Source organism: Rutilus rutilus, assembly GCF_951802725.1.
Source record: "Rutilus rutilus genome assembly, chromosome: 20".
NCBI lineage: Eukaryota > Metazoa > Chordata > Actinopteri > Cypriniformes > Leuciscidae > Rutilus > Rutilus rutilus.
Window position 1 is genome coordinate 10,845,965 of NC_140225.1, and position 21,170 is coordinate 10,867,134.

The 21,170-nt window shown below is 36.3% G+C and overlaps 1 protein-coding gene across 3 annotated transcripts in view; it reads left to right on the plus strand.

Annotated features, from left to right (window-relative positions):
• The window catches only part of atrnl1a (attractin-like 1a), a 266,096-nt gene that overhangs the window by 26,547 nt on the left and 218,379 nt on the right, over positions 1 to 21,170 (plus strand). For all 3 annotated transcript variants that reach the window (XM_084390795.1, XM_084390794.1, XM_084390796.1), the window contains exons 2-7: positions 5,695 to 5,778; positions 7,977 to 8,090; positions 10,050 to 10,178; positions 10,297 to 10,505; positions 16,802 to 16,976; positions 19,395 to 19,482. In XM_084390795.1, the coding sequence (XP_084246921.1) occupies positions 5,695 to 5,778; positions 7,977 to 8,090; positions 10,050 to 10,178; positions 10,297 to 10,505; positions 16,802 to 16,976; positions 19,395 to 19,482 (799 nt within the window). The remainder of the gene's footprint in view (positions 1 to 5,694; positions 5,779 to 7,976; positions 8,091 to 10,049; positions 10,179 to 10,296; positions 10,506 to 16,801; positions 16,977 to 19,394; positions 19,483 to 21,170) is intronic.

A 21,170-nucleotide genomic window follows, 5' to 3' on the forward strand; every position in this document is an offset into this window, starting at 1 on the left:
CACATCTGAATTAAATTAAAATGAACTTGAAATAACTTGATGATCTGTGAGTAAGCTGTGTTAAGCTGTGTTAAAAGCTGCGTAATCTTCGTGTCTGCAACCTTCAGGACTACTGCATTGTTTATGGTTCAGCAAGTAGTGACCAATAAAAATAGGCAAATTAATTATTCTGTTATTGTATATATTGGACTGCAACCAACCCAAGCCTAGAGAAAACGCCTCGCTCCTTAACTTCCGAAAACGCCCACCCACCATGGAAACTGAAACAAGTGATATTTTTAGCTCGTATATCTTTTGTCTCCCTTAACATAACACTTCAATGGATATACTGTTGCTAGAGCTGGCAAGAGTGTCTCTAATAAAAACATTTACAATGTGGTACAAGGCATATCAGACTTGTTAACCACAAAAATGAAAACGTTGTGTCTCCAAGTGCCCATTTAATTCTACAGTTCCCACAATAAACGCAGTCTAAGAATAGTCCTGTCACCTCTTGTAAGAGTGACGCAGTCTCCATTTAGAGTGTCAGTGGTGTTGTAGTGTAACAGTAGTGCTTTTATAGCTCCAATTTGGACTCTGCATTGTCCAAAAGATGAGATCATGCTTTGCTGACGGACTTTCACTAGCCCTTTGTCTTAATCATTATCTAATAATACATACAAATTTGTTAAAAGTAGTTTGTGTGAATGTACGTATATGCATTTTTTTTGTTTGTGTATCTCAAGGGCCTCGTTGTTAGGTGTAACCTTGCACTATTTCATTAGTATTATAGGATTGTATTAATGCTATTGTTTGTAGGCCTGACTTGTCCGAGACAATTACAAATGCTTACTGTTACATAAAATTCCACGTCATGATTAAAGCTACAGTTTTTGATTATGAAATTTCTTCCCCTGAATTTACACTATAGTGTAGTAAGAAATCATTAGCAGATGAGGTTTTTGCAACTAATGAAGACATTTTTTATTGTGCTCCTCTTTTATCTAGTATGGTGCTTGAGGGTGGATGCACATTCTTACAAAAGTGCCTTTTAACCGATCTTTCAGTGTTCACTCCAAACTGTTTCAAACAAACACATCGCAGTTGAGTTCTTTACAGTGATGGCTTTGCGGCGAAATAGCTTGAGTTGATTATTGTGTCCTTTTTTGCCAGATGTGGTTTGTATTTTGGGCACACTATGTTTTTAAATGGGTTGCAAATATTTGTGGGTTAACTGGGAGAAGAATGGAGAATAAAACACTGTTTTGTGATATGCTTGGGTTTGTGGCTTAGCTCATTCCTGTGCAGTTTGAGACACTTTACAAACATTAATGGTATGGGTATTAAAGCCATTTCACCTATTGTGAGGAGACTCCAGGAAGATTCAGGAAGATTTGATACCTTCCATTTCATTTTCCCAGAGTCAACTAGACTGTCTCTTTGGGTTGCTATATATTTCTCCCTTGTAGGCCTTGATATATTTCAATAATGTTTTTTGAATCAGAGCGGTCTTTGTTCTCTTCAGAGTTGCTGAGGTGAATGTCGCAAGTTTTTCTTGAGGTATTCATCTGTGTATGTGGTTGTCGTTCAGAAGGATGTTGTGTGTTCTGTGACTGAGCAGAATATGACATTAATTTTTCCCATTATGTTTGCTTGGGGTAAAATAGGTTTGTAAGTTTGTAATTTGTGGACCAGTGTACATCAGTCTCTGGGTGCCTTGGGTCTTTGTAATTAGTTTGTTTTAAGTCACCTTGGAATATAAGAAATATTTGAGAAGAATCTCAATCCTGACCCAGACACCAGTGAAAGTAGGTTACAGTTTATGACACATGAGTGAGTGGAGGAGAGGAGATTAATAAGGCAGAATGCTTGGGGAAAGAAATTCTTGTGTCCTTCCTCCTGGCTATTAGTGTCTCCTCTATTTTAAAAAATCGACAGATCATTTCCTTCCCTATTGTGATTTAAAAAGTTGTAAATGAAACAAAGATTACTGAAGCACGGTTTAAACAAAAATACTATTTGGTATTTTTGGTTATTGATTAGATGGAGGAAAACTGGCTGAATGTAATTCTGCAGTCGATTGTAAGAAAGAGGCAGGGTTTAAGAGGACTAATAACATTTTGAGTTATGAAATAAAAAATTATGTAAAAAAAACCAAAACAAAACAAAACGCATGGATGAGCTCCTGCTTTACTACGGCCAGGCCCAGACTAAACAAAAGCACAAGGGGATAATCGGTGACATGATCAGACTTTTTGCATCAAAATGTACATATAAATAAAAAAAATGTATCACATTTTGTTATACCAGAGTAATATTAAAATACATGAAAATGCATTTTATAGTATTAACTGTAATCAAGCTGTGATTAAATAGATTCTGCAACATAAAACGAAACATGGATTTTGACACTGTGTCTTTGGTGTTTGTGAGGTTGAGAGTTTAGCTTTTCTTAAACTGTCAAATACCAGTGCATAGAGTTAAATCATTTCCTAAAATTTTGGAAAACACTAAGTTTGAGTGTTTGTTCTGGTAGTGGTTATGAAAAAGCCACGTTACCTCAAAACAAGGATTAAGGGTGATTCACTATTGTAGAATGCTCAAAACAGAAGTCATAATGTTTGTATTTAATTTCATGGTCGTCACTGAAGAAAAACTATGTGTCCACTGCATTTAGGATTCAGTGATTTGTACCAGTTGTTCATTACATTATGATGACTCATTGCTGCCATGGCTGACCATTTTAGCGCCCTAGGCGAGATATTAATGTCCCCTTTCCCCTCCTCACAACTTAAAGACTCAAAACGTTGTTTGTTTCTAGCATTGATTTGATATGTTTTACAAATTATATAAATAAGTTATCTTAATAAGCATTAAAATTATTCACCAACTTATGTACATGATTTTCTGTTCACACTGCAGTCGCTTGTCCATATTGGTTATTATCATAGTAACGTCACTAGTGTGCAGTGACTTTGCGTAGTTAGCAACAGGGTTCAAACTAGGGGTGTAATGGTTCAAATTGCTCACGGTTCGGTTTGTTTCAGGGTTTTAGGTTCACGGTTTCGGAACGGTTCGTTATGTGCTATGTTCAGGGAAAAAAGTAAAGCTAATAGAACTAGATGTTTCAATCCCTTTAGTAGGAAACTCTTTACAGTAGCAGTCGGTGTGGAGTGGTGAAAAGGAGGGTAAGGTATGTCATTGGGGTCATCAGGTGGGCACCCTGCTTCATCAACGTTTCGTTGATTGAAGCCCACAACGTCTCCAGAAGGCTCAACGGTGTACCCAGCATCCCAGGTACAGCCCCCTCCATGCCATATCCTCCATATCCCTGATGGGCTCTGCATGGCAGGGGCGTCCTTCTCCCTGAGTCGGGCCTAAGCCTGACCGCATACCATCTGTCTCTACCTTTCTGCCCAGTTGGGGTCCTTACGCTTGATCCAGAGCCAGTTACGGCTTTTTTCGGCAGCACTTGACATGGACTTGATGGCCTGTTGGAGAGAGCGACCCTTTACCCCTATTTTTCTCAGCAAACTGGTGGTAGATGTGGCAACAAATCCCCTACTGTACAAAGGACTAAATAAAGAAATCAAGTAATCTAACTACAAGCAACAGCACAAATAAATACAATAGAGCAAAGATACAAAAAAAATAAACAGTGCTTTTTAGGTTTTTCAGGTAGGTCTAACATTAGTTTTCAGGTACAGAAATTGAATAAAGTAATCGAATGTAAAACAACATTGCATATTTGACTGTTTAAATGAAAGATTAATCCTTATTAAAGTTACAAAAGCTATTCAATCAAGAACAGTGAGTGATTTTCTTGTATTTTGTTTAATTACCATTAAAAACAGACAGCAGGAATATTATGCTGCTGTCCCTTTAAGACAACGCACAGATCCAAAAGTCTTTCTCTACTGTATAAGTTCACTTAAGGCATAACAGACTATCTGCTAGGATACTCTCATCAAGACAGGCATGTTACCATGATTTTTGTGTGAATTTGTCTGTTTAAGTGCAAGACTTGAAAGAGAACTCAAAACGAGTACACATACACACACACACAGTGCGCACAAGTTCTCTTTCGTCTTGCGCTGGAATGTTTAAATTGGCAAGGCTTTAATGAGTTTAGTTTAAACACAGATAGCAACGTGTGCTGTTCAGGTCTAGCCTGTGCTCACGCGCTATCAACACTCGGTTGATGATGACTCACTGCTTAAATGACTGGTCATTCGAGCATACGGCACTCGCATTAAACAAAGTTTACAAAGAGTGACAATTTGTTAAATTTTTTTTTAATTATTGCTGTTGTAATGTATTCTTGTTGAGCCAGCATGTGCATCCATCGGCAGAAACATACATTAGCGAAACTGTCTGTTTTACACATTGTTATTTTCAACAAACCATAATATAGATGCGTCATCAGATTTGAGTTTTTTTTTTAACCGAGAACCGTTACACCCCTAGTTCAAACAGATGCTGCGAAATGAAATTCCAGGACTTTTACATTTTAAATTCTAAAAAAGTTAAATAAAAATATAATAATGAAACAAAATGGTTTAAATAAAGTGCAGCACATGCAATGAATGCAATGACTGTGGCAACTTTAAGCCCTAGAACTTTCAGTGCATAGAATAGCCAATAGCTAGAAACGGCCCTGATTGCTGCTTCTGCTGGTGATCTTCACCTCTTGTGTTGTTTTTGTGATAAAAATGATTTTCATGGATAAGCTGATCTCTTGACTGATGTGCAGTTGCTGTGACTTGCTCTTTACTGTGCTGTAACATTCTGATCTTGGCCCTCCTCCACTCTCGGACAGAGTATTATTATTTTTTTGCTTCAATCTGTTGGGATTATGGCCCTCGTTTCTGTGTTGGAGAAGGAGGGATGAAAATGAGGTGAAAGGGAAAGAGGATGAATCAGGAGCAGGTGGTTGTGCCAATGTCACATGACCAGTTTGTTGGTGCACGCGGATGTCGTTTCGTTACGGTGACTTTGGATGCTGTAGTACTATGAAGGATTTTACTGGACAGACTTTGCAGTCAAGATGTCATATGTCAGTATTTTTTTAATCATTGCTGATGTCTTCTCAAGTCCTAATCACACACTTCATTCAATATCAAACATGCTTGAAATCAAGTTTGATTTAAATAGGTAGTTTTTTAGATAGTTTTTAAATAGTTAAATAACCTTCAAATCGTTTTTTTTTTTTAAATAAATTTCAATAATTTTCTTCATATAGGCTAATAATTAGCTGAAAGTGATGGTAGCTCTTTGTGGAAGGAGATATGTTTGTGCTTAAATCATACATACATGATGTGGAGTTTATACAATAGTTGATTCATCCCCCCCCCCAAATATTTGTATAAAGGTCTGTTTTTTTTTTTTTTTTGGATTTTGCGTATTCTGTTTGATTTATTTTTTAATATGCATGTACATTTTGGTGTGTGTGATGTGGTTTGCTGTCTTAAATTCTCCTTCTGAACCTACAAATTGCATGCTGCTGTACCTATTTAATCTGTTATTTAACCTATTAACAGAGCATACAGAAACATTATATGCATTAACCCCTACAATATTATTTTAGTTTGCAAAGACAGTAACAAATTAACAATTGTCTAAATTTACAAATATACTGTACCTTATTTTCTCTTGCTTTGCTTTCATCAAGGCCATTTTGAGATATTTATTTATCTCTGTATTTTTCTTTGTCAGGCTGACAGAGTCATCAGGATCACTCACCGATGGACCAGTTAACTACAAGTACAAGACAAAATGCACTTGGCTCATTGAAGGATAGTGAGTACCACTATGTCAAGCTAATCTCTCTGTATGTTTTTTTTTTCTTTTTGTTGCAAATGTTCTCGCATTTACATCTATATTTATTGTTTACCAGATGCTTTTGTTCAAAGCAACATATAAATAAAAATTAGAATTAATAAAAAAAAATGTTTGGAGCTAAATTGTTACTCATGTCCCATTAGTGGACATTGGGTTTAAATATCTAGTTCAGTCATGAAACTCTAGAGGGCACAGGCTGATAGGTTATTTTACATGCGATCTGCAGGCAATCACATCATTACCACATGACACAAGCTGATTGGCCTCTGCTGATCCTGCAGCCAATGAGATTGCTTGGTCACCATTTAAATATTCTGGTTCATTGTTTGCTGTAAGCTAGTCCTGCAGCGCGCTATTGGAGTTGCTCTGAAACCGTCCACCTCCCCCAGCTCCACCTGCCTAGATCTGTTACGGGATTTATGTACAGTGAGGAAAATAAGTATTTGAACACCCTGCTATTTTGCAAGTTCTCCCGCTTAGAAATCATGGAGGGGTCTGAAATTGTCATCGTAGGTGCATGTCCACTGTGAGAGACATAATCAAAAAAAAAAAAAAAAAAACAGGTTTTCACCAGGTTTGCACACACTGCAGGAGGGATTTTGGCCCACTCCTCCACACAGATCTTCTCTAGATCAGTCAGGTTTCTGGGCTGTCGCTGAGAAACACGGAGTTTGAGCTCCCTCCAAAGATTCTCTATTGGGTTTAGGTCTGGAGACTGGCTAGGCCACGCCAGAACCTTGATATGCTTCTTACAGAGCCACTCCTTGGTTATCCTGGCTGTGTGCTTCGGGTCATTGTCATGTTGGAAGACCCAGCCTCGACCCATCTTCAATGCTCTAACTGAGGGAAGGAGGTTGTTCCCCAAAATCTCGCAATACATGGCCCCGGTCATCCTCTCCTTAATACAGTGCAGTCGCCCTGTCCCATGTGCAGAAAAACACCCCCAAAGCATGATGCTACCACCCCCATGCTTCACAGTAGGGATGGTGTTCTTGGGATGGTACTCATCATTCTTCTTCCTCCAAACACGTTTAGTGGAATTATGACCAAAAAGTTCTATTTTGGTCTCATCTGACCACATGACTTTCTCCCATGACTCCTCTGGATCATCCAAATGGTCATTGGCAAACTTAAGACGGGCCTTGACATGTGCTGGTTTAAGCAGGGGAACCTTCCGTGCCATGCATGATTTCAAACCATGACGTCTTAGTGTATTACCAACAGTAACCTTGGAAACGGTGGTCCCAGCTCTTTTCAGGTCATTGACCAGCTCCTCCCGTGTAGTTCTGGGCTGATTTCTCACCTTTCTTAGGATCATTGAGACCCCACGAGGTGAGATCTTGCATGGAGCCCCAGTCCGAGGGAGGTTGACAGTCATGTTTAGCTTCTTCCATTTTCTAATGATTGCTCCAACAGTGGACCTTTTTTCACCAAGCTGCTTGGCAATTTCCCCGTAGCCCTTTCCAGCCTTGTGGAGGTGTACAATTTTGTCTCTAGTGTCTTCGGACAGCTCTTTGGTCTTGGCCATGTTAGTAGTTGGATTCTTACTGATTGTATGGGGTGGACAGGTGTCTTTATGCAGCTAACGACCTCAAACAGGTGCATCTAATTTAGGATAATAAATGGAGTGGAGGTGGACATTTTAAAGGCAGACTAACAGGTCTTTGAGGGTCAGAATTCTAGCTGATAGACAGGTGTTCAAATACTTATTTGCAGCTGTATCATACAAATAAATAGTTAAAAAATCATATATTGTGATTTCTGGAATTTTTTTTTTAGATTATGTCTCTCACAGTGGACATGCACCTACGATGACAATTTCAGACCCCTCCATGATTTCTAAGTGGGAGAACTTGCAAAATAGCAGGGTGTTCAAATACTTATTTGCCTCACTGTATGTCTATTTATCCAGTAGCATATCTTACATGCTCACAGCATCGTGTCTGTGTATCTATTAGCAGCAAGTTCATGCTTGCTCTGCAGCAACAGCAGCAGCAACAGTGTAGCAGATCTAGTCCGCAAAGACCGAATATATTAACATTGCTATTTTCAATAACATGCTAAAACTATTCCGAGAGCTGTCATGATTGAAATACAATTTTCTTTACTCTTATTATTAAGTGTCAAATTTAATATATTTTCTGTTTTTATTTTAGCCCAAATGCTGTGCTGAGGTTGAGGTTCAACCATTTTGCCACAGAGTGCAGTTGGGATCACATGTATGTTTTTGATGGAGACTCTATTTACGCACCTTTGATAGCTGTTTTTAGGTGAGTGGGACTGGAAGCATTGTAATTCACACACCCTGACAGAGTGGATACAAACTTCCCTAGTCATTTCATATCGAGCAAAAAAGCATTGCATTGACTTAAGACAGAGCTTATTATTTCATGAACAAAAGAATATTATACATTTTATATATATATATATATATATATAGTACATAAACAAAAGTAAAACAAAAAAGTATAACAAAACCATCAACAAATCTTATGTCCAATTCAGTGAAATGAACAGTGAACTTTAACCAATCAATAACACAGTAGAATCAAATCAGACTAAGTCACCCATGAAGTGCGCTTAAAAAATGTATGCTGATCTTTCGTTTGTGTGAACATGTGACTTCTCTTTCCTTGGCGTTACATACATTTTTCATTTGAAAGCGTAGTGAGGGTGTTAACCTCTGCTGACCCATGGAATTTCAATTTAAAGTTATTCTTGTTTCTCTTCTATGAAATGGTGCTTAACTACTGATATTTTTTTTTATTTTACAAGCATTAAAATAAATAAAAAAATTGCACAGATGAAAGCACTGTCAGTCTAAAAATTAAAAAGGTTACTGGCCTATATTTTCCGATTCATGATTTAGCCATGTGTGCTGTCATTAAGGAAAAGAATGAGGATTCATGTTTTAATTAAAATTGCTAGAATACAGATTAATAAATGGCATGACATCAAAATGGGGAAAAATTTGCATATCTTAGTTTTTTTCAAATATTGACTCAAAATATCTGGATCCCATGTGTAAAACTTTTTTCTCATGTAAAATATTTGTCAGAATTAAGGCCTAATCGGAATATGGACCTTAGTTGGTGAATGGTTTGCAGGTAAACATCATCTGTGACTACAGTAAATAAGGTTAAACAAATTGTTTGTGGAAAAAATATGCTAATTTGGTCCCATCATAAACTTTTAAGTTGTTAATCGATTATATGTGCTTTTGTTGTTATTTTTTAAATAATCCTATTTAACCATGAAATTCTTCTACATTACCCATGATTCTGCAAAGAAATCTCTAAAAATCTGAGAAGTGGAACATGCAAATTGCTCCAAAAGAACTCTTTAATGGCCACCCACTCCCATGAAGAAATATTTGGATATACAGTATATGCATATTTTGCAATAAATGTAAAATATAGTGTTTCTGTATATTTATTTAAAATATTAAATCAATTATTTTTATATCTGTGCTTCATGGGATTGTAGTTCTTTCCCTCATTAAAGTCGTAAAGTACAGTCTTGCATTTTATTTCTTGCATTTTTTGCTTCAAGTCAAAGTTTGTAATGTTGTGATTCACCTCATAACTGTTTGGTTTGGTTCGGTTCGTGGCTTATAACTCTTATAAAGAATTTAAAGAAAAATCCCTCCGGAAACAAGGCTGCTGAAAAAATTGGTGGGCACTGTTGCACTCTGAGCGACAGAGAATAGCTCACATGTAATGCTGCAAGTAACAATCATCTTTGCTATTAATATGCATGAATATGCAAGGGGAAAAAAGCACATTCTCATAAGATAATTTGCCCGCCTAAATATTGAGGTAACATTAGTCAAGTCACATTAAATGTAAAGTAGTCTGTTTGCTTCTCTCTTTTCTTCTTCATTTGAAGTGCTATCTCTTATTCCTTTCTAATGGGATGGACCTTGTGTTCAGATACCTGCTGTGTACTTTAGTGTGTGTGTGTGTGTGTTGGTGTGCGGTATCTAGTCCGTCACATCTCTGTGTCCTGTGGTGTGTCTGAGAGTCCCAGCTGGTTGTCCATTTGTGCTGAAGCACTAAATGTGAGGTTATCTTCTGCTTTATTTGAAGAATATTGGACCGTCAAGAGCATGGAGATTTATTTAGATGCTGTTTGCTTAGCAACAGCTGTCCTCATGCTGAGTGGAACATGTGAACACAAAGAAATGAAGTATTTGATCTGATTTGTGTGTCATACTCTTGCATGTCCAGTGGCCTGGTTGTCCCAGAAACAAAAGGAAATGAAACCATTCCAGAGGTGGTGACCACATCTGGGTACGCATTGTTGCACTTTTTCAGTGATGCTGCCTACAATCTCACAGGATTCAACATATTTTATTCGTGAGTATCGTTATACAGTGACAATGCTTTCATTATTTATATATAATTATTTTATTTATTTGTTTATTTATTTATTTTTTTTGTCCTGATCACTCTCTCTCCCTGGTGTGTTTTTCAGGATAAACTCCTGTCCTAATAACTGTTCAGGTCATGGAAGATGTACTACGGGCAACTCCATTTCTAGCAGTGTTTACTGCGAGTGTGAGCGATACTGGAAAGGTGAGGCGTGTGATATTCCCTACTGTTGGGATGACTGTGGCAGTCCTGACCGTGGATACTGCGACCTCACCGGAGAAAAGCTCTGCGTCTGCAATGACAGCTGGCAAGGTGAGGTGCTGAAGAATTGTTCAGATGTCTATATGACATCTCCACATTGTCTTTTTGATTTTTGATATTGTACAAGTTTTTACTTTAAAATGTTTTGGGGTCAGTAAGATTTTTGGTTTTGAAATAGATTAAAACCATTATTTTAGACTGTAAAAAATGTTCACAGTATTACTGTATTTTGGATCAAATAAATGTAGCCTTGGTGTGCACAACTTAAAAAAAACAAAAACAAAAAACATTCAAAATATTTCCGATTTCAAACTTTTGAACAGTAATGTACATTCATTCATTTTTCCTCAATATGTTGATTACAGAGTTCCATAACTGCATATACCTGGAATATTTCTTAAACCACCTAAACAAATATAACAAAGTTATGAAAAAACCCAAAGTTTCCCAAAAGTTTTATGGGTTGCTCATAAAACCCCAAAAATTTGAATATTACATGAAATCACACAGTAATTACACAGTGATACCATGGTCATTGAACCAGGTTTGGGTTATTTTGGCAGTGTGGGCAGGTGCAAATCCTGCTGGAAAATGAAGTCAGCATCTCCATAAAGCTTGTCTGCTGAAGGAAGCATGAAGTGCTCTGAAAATGTCCTGGTAGACGGCTGCGTTGAGTGGACAGCACAGTGGACCAACACCAGCCGATGACATGGCTCCCCAAACCAACACAGACTGTGGAAACCTCACACTGGACTTCAAGCATCTTGGATTGTGTGCCTCTCCATTCTTCCTCCAGACTCTGGGACCTTGGTTTCCAAATGAGATGCAAAATTTGCTCTCATCAGAAAAGAGGACTTTGGTCCACTGCGCTTTATTAAATCCAGAGTCAACGCAGCCGTCTACCAGGACATTTCAGAGCACTTCATGCTTCCTTCATTTTCCAGCAGGATTTGCACCTGCCCACACTGCCAAAAGAACCAAAACCTGGTTCAATGACCATGGTATCACTGTGTAATTACTGTGTGATTTCATGTAATATTCAAATTTTTTGAAATCCTGTTTTCGTTGGTTTTATGAGCTGGAAGCCCAAATTATGTACAAATAAACAACTAAATACTTGAAATCGTTTAAGTTGTGGGCCCTGAATCTATAATCTATGGAAGTTTAACGTTTTGAATGGAATTATGGAAATAAATAAACTTTTCCATGATATTCTAATTTTTTTGGAAAGGGTCTGTACTAGTAAAAAAAATCACAATGAGTCTCATGTTTCATGTCAATAGTGCCATCTGCTGGTTATCAATGATAATTAGGTTAATTTTATGATGCACGTTCAACATGAGGTGAAAATATAGATATACAATGATGTTAATACTAGTTATGTCAGAATTAAAAATTTTGTGTGAAATGCCTGCTACTAATTATGTTATATTGGGAACTTTTTGCACTTAAATTGGCTCATTCTTACTGTTGACAATGAAAATGATGTATGTGTTTTTCCCAGGGTTAAAATCATAGTTTAATTTCTTGATTGCCGTTTTGACATAGTTTCCACCTGGACATTTGTCATATTTGCTAATTCTCTTTAATGTATTTGCCGTTTTGATCCGCTTTCCTGGGAAATGTATTTATTTTGTCATTATTTTGTTTTAAGGAGATACAAATTGTGGTTATCAACCTTGATTGACATGGCAATAAAATTCTATTAGGCTACATTATTTTGGCAATTAAAGTTTTGGGCGGGTTTTGAAGAGATTTTGGGCTGGAAATGGTCGGCCCAATCTGGCAACACTGTGCATCGGCTCTAAATCAGAGATGTCAAATAAAAAACACAATTGCAGGTGTTAATATAAGTAATATATAATTATAAGTAATATAATGAATGAAAAATATAAGTATTCTTTAAAAAGTTGAAATAAAACATCCTCGTATAGTTACAGTAGGCCTTCTTGCTTACAGTAGGTCTGTCTTTAACAGTTTATACGTTTTCGTAAACAATAAGTTTTTCTGTGTAGAAAATGAAATGCTATGAAAATAGTTTCTTTCGATTTTTTATTTTTTTATTTTTTATTTTTGAATATAAATCTTGTTAGTTTTTACGGAAGCCCTGAACCGCAAGGTGAGAAAAAAAAAAAGAAAACTTATCTCGTTATTTCGACTTAATAAGTCGTTATTTCGACATAATATCTCGTTATTTCGACTTAATAAGTCGTTATTTCGACATAATATCTCGTTATTTCGACTTAATAAGTCGTTATTTCGACATAATATCTCGTTATTTCGACATAATATCTCGTTATTTCGACATAATAAGTCGTTATTTCGACATAATATCTCGTTATTTCGACATAATATCTCGTTATTACGACATAATAAGTCGTTATTTCGACATAATATCTCGTTATTTCGACATAATATCTCGTTATTTCGACATAAATATCTCGTTATTTCGACATAATATGTCGTTATTTCGACATAAATATCTCGTTATTTCGACATAATAAGGGGACATTCTAATATGCATTAAGCTACATTTAGCGTTCTTATAATGAGTTTCTATGGGAGGAAAATGCTTAACGTCAAATTAAACGCTTTGCGTTCATATTCTGGACTTATCTGATTTTTGTAGTAGCCTATACTTTATTATGATTTTAGTAGCCTATCATATTGATTAATAAATGCACGCACAATTATCCGTGAACTTGATAAATGTTGCAGATATGTTTTAGGCTACTATCCACAAACAAATTGCTTTCAATTATGTGTGCAAAATTCAGAATTCAACGAATGCAGTGCAACAACAACAATAATAGTTAAATTAATATTAGTATTAATAATAATAATAATAATAATAATAGTCGCAGTAGTGCTAGGCTAAGGCAGTGCAAGCCAAGTCAAGTAAAACAGAGTTTTTTTGCGTTCATAGTCTGGACTTATATGATTTTTTTGTAGTATACTTTATTATGATTTTAGTATCATATTGATTAAGAAATGCACGCACAATTATCCTTGAACTTGATAAATGTTGCAGATATTTTAGGCTACCCATAAACAAATTGCTTTCAAATGTGCAAAATTCAGAATTCAACGAATGTGCAGCAATTTGTACAAATAGAGACATTTTTGTGTATAAAAGACATTTTTGTTTTATTTTGTATTAGTGATTATAATTTGCGCGTCCATTTATTGACGTCTGAGTCGATCTCATTTGAGTGTATTCGGCAATTTGCTTAACGTGGAATTAAACGCGTATATTCTGAGCTCATCAGATTTTGTTGTACATATACTTTATTAGTATGATTATTTACTGTGTTTGGTCTGTTAGTAAATATGTTAAGGTTTGTATTCATTTCGATATGCCACTAGAGGGCAGAATAAGACCGGGAATTATAGAATGCATTGTAGTTATGTTGACCTACTGTTTTCATAACACTGGATATTCTACTAATTTATACTTTTCTAAAACGTTGCATATTAATGGCAATTAACTTTGGCAATTACACTAATAATAATAAAAATGATAACAGCCGCAGTAGTGGTATAAGGCAGTGCAAGCCAAGTCAAGTAAAACATAGTTTCTGATCTGGCCAATAATGACCAAGCATGAAGCAAAATAGGCTATCTGCGATTGAGTTGTGTAAAGTTAACAAATAAACCAAATCTAGATAAACTATAAAGCTGGCTGAAAGAGCAATACTGACAACAAAACTAGCACAAAACTATGTGTAGGCTAATTGCCAAATGTTAAACAGTTTGAGAATTCATGAGTAGGCCTACGGTTTATAAACTGAGCGGACGGGATGGGTACTTTTCAATCAACATCTCTACATTCATAATCTGGACACCTGTTGGGTACACACTGCGCAGTGTAACGAAATATTGTCTCTGCTAGTGTCTCAAGGACACTTCTCTTCACTTCAAAATCTTTTGTTTATTTGTGATAATCTTAGCACTTTATTATTATTGTCTAACCTGTATTATGACTGATATTTGACGAATTGCCTTGTTCCTTTTTTTGTAAGTTTTGGACAAAAGCGTCATCTAAATATGTAGCCTAAAATGTTATTATTAATATTTGAGTTTATAACTATAAATGAGTTAACTTAAGACAGTAATATGTTTATCATAAAATAGTTTATGAATGCTATATTTGTAAGCAAAAATTATGCAAAAAATGTAGGCCTATTTTATCCAAAAATGTAAAAGCGTTTATAAAAATAAAGCATTGATAAATCATATTATTAAATTATATTAAGACAAACATATTACTCTATTACTAAGTGAACTCATTTATAGTTATAAACTCTAATAATAATAATAATAATAATTATTATTATTATTATTACATTTTAGTCTACATAGAAGACGCTTTTGTCCAAAACGTACAAAAAAGGAACAAAGCAATTCGTCAAATATCATAATACAGGTTAGACAATAATAATAAAGTCCTAAGATTATAACAAATAACCACAAGATTTTGACGCACATCATTCATATTAAATCGTCTATTCCAACATATTCCACCATTATTGTGGAGCGCACACTGCATGATAAGTCCAGAATTCCACGTTGATAGGAAGATGCAAGTGATCTCGCGGCATGGAGGCGCCGGCGAGATCACTTGCATCTTCCTATCAACAGTGGAATTCTGGACTTATCTGATTTTTATAGTAGGCCTAGGCCTATTCTATATTACGATTTTAGTATCATATTGATTAATAAATGCACGCACAATTATCCGTGAACTTGATAAGTCCAGAATATGAACGCAAAGCGTTTAATTTGACGTTAAGCATTTTCCTCCCATAGAAACTCATTATAAGAACGCTAAATGTAGCTTAATGCATATTAGAATGTCCCCTTATTATGTCGAAATAACGAGATATTTATGTCGAAATAACGACATATTATGTCGAAATAACGAGATATTTATGTCGAAATAACGAGATATTATGTCGAAATAACGAGATATTATGTCGAAATAACGACTTATTATGTCGAAATAACGAGATATTATGTCGAAATAACGACTTATTATGTCGAAATAACGACTTATTAAGTCGAAATAACGAGATATTATGTCGAAATAACGACTTATTATGTCGAAATAACGACTTATTAAGTCGAAATAACGAGATATTATGTCGAAATAACGACTTATTAAGTCGAAATAACGAGATATTATGTCGAAATAACGACTTATTAAGTCGAAATAACGAGATATTATGTCGAAATAACGACTTATTAAGTCGAAATAACGAGATATTATGTCGAAATAACGACTTATTAAGTCGAAATAACGAGATAAGTTATTTTTATTTTTTTTTCTCACCTTGCGGTTCAGGGCTTCCGTAAGTTTTGTATCAAATACAATGTGATTTTCACTGATTGAGATCTGGCAGTAACATCATATTTTTCCGCTTGGGCGAACGATTCGCGACGCGGACCGCTTTCCCTGCGAACCAATGAGAATGCGGGACAATGATGACGACAGATAACAACAGCACCAAAGCTCCACTTACCTGAAACACTTCGGCAGATTTGAAGAAAATAACCGTCGTTTGGTAAATAAATTAATGACGGACAGTTACATAGAATACGTTGATACGTATTACCAACATTTTACCATGTAAGCATTATGGTACACCTCAAACAATGGAATTTATAGTGTTAATTATAGTGTTAATTAGCGAGTATGCATTGCGTATGCAAAGCATTCGCTGCTTAAATGGACTGGAATTTTAAAGGAACTGACTTCTTTTTGTTGGTCTGCTATTGAGATTGTAAGATGATATGCTGTTGATTTAATTTCTTTATTGTGGAGATAACTGGAAAAGAGTTTGGAAAAGACACTGCTTGGGGTGAACTTGCAACCTCAGTCGTCATTTATAGAGATGCTTTTACTAACCACTAGGTGACAGTGTTGGATCATTTCTGGATCTGTCCTTCAACATTCTGGCTGTTCTTATTCATGCTTATTCAATTTAATTCATAGCTTTGTAACGGCAAATTTTGACCATAATGTTTATTTTGTGTTTACTGCTACTTTTATAACCAGCTATTTTTTTCCCCACAAGCAATCTTGATTAGTTTTTTTGGGGGGGGTATGATTTTTATTATAGCATTTGAAATTCAAAGCAAGCATGTTTGGTTGAGATATTTGACTTCTTAACCATGCTATAGAAAATACATCTCAAGTTGTTGACAGTTCTGGTAAGTAGCCCTCAGTGTTTGTTTAGTATCTTAAATTAGAGTTTATGACTCACAGGGGTCCTGTGAACACACACCTCTGTGTAGTTTAATTTGCTCGTCTTTTTTTTTTATCTGACGCTTTTTTCCCATCTCAGGTCCAGATTGCTCTTTAAAATTTCCTTCGACTGAACCGCACTGGTTTCTGCCTAACGTGAAGCCTGATGGACAGTCACTAGGCCGGGCTTCTCATAAAGCAGTGGTTCATGGGAAGCTGATGTGGGTGATTGGAGGGTTCACCTTTAACTACAGCTCCTTTCAGATGGTTATAAAGTAAGTTCTGCTGTCTGGTGACATCATCAGCCAATATTTTGTACTTCACTTTTTTCAAGTCACTTGTTTAAATCTCCAAATAAGCTTTGTTAAATGTGACCGGCTCTGTGATTGGCTCTCAATTTGCCCTGGTTCAGTCTGCTAAATATAATGAACTGAGTAACCGGCTAGTAGGTAAAAAATGCATTTTATACTAAAATAAATTTCCTTAAGGATCTGGCAGGTTTGATCAGGAAGTTCTTATCCAGTATGTATGTGTCTTGATGAAGTCCTGGCTGTTGTAGCTGTATGCTATTTAACGACTTTTGATGAAGTCCACACTGGTTCCTTATAGTGATGCACCAATCATGATTTAATCAAATTTAATTGTTTTTTATTTGCCCTATAACAGGCAAACTTGGCTTACAAGGGGCTGTTTACACCTGGCCACTTAATGCGTTTTCTGTGATCAGATAGCTATCCAATCGTGAAAAGACCAGGTGTAAATGCCCTCCGAAACGCATTCGAGATGGATTTGAATCCGATCGCTCAAACCACTTCAGGAGATGGTCTGGGCCGCATTCCAGACAAAACTAGGGTTGCCAATTGTCGCGTATTAGCCGGGACATCCCGTATATTGGGCCTAATTTATTTGTCCCGTCCGTGACCTCCCTTGTCCTGTAGGCCTATATATACTGCTACGCTGATCTAACCACTGACTGATACAACAGCAACACGACACTTGAGAATGATCACGACACCGGTCATCTTCCAAACACTATATGAATCAGACCATACGAATAACAAACTCTAAATTGAGAATTAATTATTCTTTTGGGACAAATCATTGTTTTATTTGCGAACAGAATCCTCTGCTGTCACTCCCGGTTCGATCCGGACTCGCGCTAACGGCAAATCCCTTTCACTGTCCGGGTTTTGTTCTGGCTAATTCAAACAACATGATTATTGTTCATGAGTCCAACATCCATCCAGCCACGCAAGAAAACATGAAATCTACCAGAGGGAATAATATGCTAATGTGATTTGCTGCTCAAGAAACATTTCTGATTATTATTATTATTATTAATGTTTAAAAAAAAAAGAAAAAGATTTATCTGAAATAAAAAAGCTTTTGTAACATTATAAATGTCTTTACTGTCACTTTTGATTAATTTAATGTGTCCTTGCTGAATAAAAGTAGGCTATTACTTTCTTTAATTTCTTTCAAATGTAGTGTATAATGTTACAAAAGCTTTTTATTTCAGATAAATGCTATTATTTTGAACTATGGTTTGTGTGTAGTGTGCCTTTTTTTTTAATGACCTTAAAATTCAGAATTAAATTGTACATAAATAGGTTAAGCAAAACAAATGTTTATGTCTGAGAACCTTTTAAACACATACAAACCTGAAATGACATAATACTGTGTGATACAGTACAAATATTTTGAGTGTCCCTTATTTTCCTGTAAAGAACCACAATTGTCCCGTATTTTTCTTTTCTGAAGTTGGCAACTCTAGATGAAACTGGACAAGTGTAAATGCATCTGGTTGTTGAAACCACTTATTTAAATTTTACATCTCCCAAAAATGCTCAAAAATAAACGTGTGAGAGCGTGTTATAGGCTATATGTAATGTTATAGCCAGATATGACGGCGCCACTGCAACACGCATCACCGCAGATGAGCATCTTTTCATCAAGCCAACGTGCAAACTAACGCAAATCAAAGTGAAAGTAAGTCGCAGACGCTTAACACACAATCATCTTCATTAAAAGTAAAGAACCGAAATGATCTACCAGGGCTGTTGCCGCTCTCTCTTATTGCGGTCTTTGATTTAGAAATTTTAGCTGATGATCAATAAAATGCAGCTCATATCTGTTGCTTTCGGTGACGTGCACTCCATTAAATCTGCATATAGTGCGGGAATTGAAGATCGGATTGCAAAAACACATTTATGTGACCAGGTGTAAATGGAATCGTTTTGATAAATCAGAGAGCTTCCATTTCTCTCCTTTTTGAGTCCGTCTTCAGCTTATCCCGTGTGTCCCAGTTTCTACAAAACTATTGAGCAGCACAAAGGATTTTCAACATTGATGATAATAATAAGAAATGTTTCTTGAGCACCAAATCAACATATTAGCATGATTTCGGAAGATGTGACACTGTAGACTTGAGTAATGATGCTGAAAATTCAGCTTTGCCACCACGGGATTCAGGAATATATTACATTTTAAAATGTATTAAAATAGGAAAAACTTCAATTGTAATACTAATATTTCACAATATTACTGTTTTTACCATATACCCCGGTGACGCTAAGAAACTTCTTTCGAAATAAGTAGTGTGTACATTACTTTTCCCACTTTTATTAGCTAGCAATGAGTGCACCACACTTTCTCTTTCTTCCTTTCCTTACAGTTCTCTGTCTGTTTTTCAGCTATAATCTAGAGAGCAGCACATGGGATGTGGTGCCAATCAACGGCGGCCCTCTGCAGCGCTATGGACACTCTCTGGCTCTTCACAAGGTAAACACAATGCTAGTCTCTATACTTTGTATAACAATGCCTCAGTGAGTGGTTTAACTGCTTGCCATTGATATGCAGAACCATTGATTTACAATTGAAAAGATGTAACCTCTGTCATTGTTGTCCACAATGTTACAAGCTCAAATAGTGTTTAGCTACTTGTTGCACTGAGGTGCATGTTTTTTTTAGATGTTTTAATATTTTTGTAGCAACAGTGCCCACTAGTGTTTATTATTCAGAAAATGATTCTAATAATTATCAAGTAATGTGGTAAACATCACATTAAAAAGATGGACAGTTTATGGCTTAGTGCTATCTAAGGCTACGTCTACATTAATCCGGAGACATTTGAAAATGGCGTTTTCGTTTATAAACACTCTCCGTCCACACTACCGTTTTCAGGCTAAATTCACCTTACTGCGCATGCGTAACCCCCCAAAAAAGATCACTGATATGATTCAGATGGAAAAATAAATATTGAAGTTATTGCGCAATTCTTCTGACAGGATAATTTTATTTAGTAATTATCTCACCATTCACTGATGCGGTCCTGGTCGCACGCAGTCACCATATGTTTGGTCTAAAACGCAACTGCTCTCACGTATTGCCGCAGGACAGCAAATGTGAGTAAATTTTGTCATCTTTGCAGGACTGTGATATGAAGAGTGCGCAATGTAGAATATTTTTAGCAACAGTGTAAAAGTGAATAGCACATACAGGCACAATACTGGTATAAACATGAATATCTATTGGTACAATATGCGTCACATGACTAAATTTATGTAATCGTTTTTAAATCCCACCGGTTTCACAGTCCACACTACATCGTGAAAACAGTGTTTTCAAATGTATCCACTTTGGAGTGCGTTTTCAAAAAAGCTTCGTTTTCATTAATAAAAACGGCATCTCAGTGTGGACGGAAGGCGAAAAGGGAGAGAAAAATATGTTTTCAAACGAAAGCGTATTAGTGTGGACATGGCCTAAAGGAGGGTGTTAAATATCAAGATTCAGGGTGATTTCAGATCGAAGTTGAGCAATTAATAAGAGTGATAGAGCCATCTATCTTAACCTAGCATTACATTTTCCATTGTTTAATGATAAACAGTACTTTTATGTGTGTGTTAACCATGGGTATTTTGTCAAATGCATTAACTGTGTTCAATTGTGTTCCTTTACTTCCTTCATTTAGCTTGTTAAGGAAGCAGACTGTCATAAAAATGACAACAGTTGTAAATTAAGCCAAGTATTCATTTGAATGTTATAATAAAGATTTAAGTTTTCTTACGTCAGGACTAACATAAGAAAAGGACTGTTGCATTGGCCGGGAATCGAACCCGGGCCTCCCGCGTGGCAGGCGAGAATTCTACCACTGAACCACCAATGCTCACATAACAGTGCACTGGGAGGTCCCGTGGTCATGCACAAACACGCCACACTCTCAGTTATGCTACACATTATCCTTCCATTCGTTCTTCCAGCCCTCTTTTCTCTCTTATTTAAAATTCTACAGTTTCTCAACTCTCAGTACTGACCGACTTGCTTTCATTGCATTGGTTAAGGAAGGCACGTGTGCATTAGCCCCACATGAGCACTGGAGCACATCTCATTACCATGTGAGCATTGGTGGTTCAGTGGTAGAATTCTCGCCTGCCACGCGGGAGGCCCGGGTTCGATTCCCGGCCAATGCA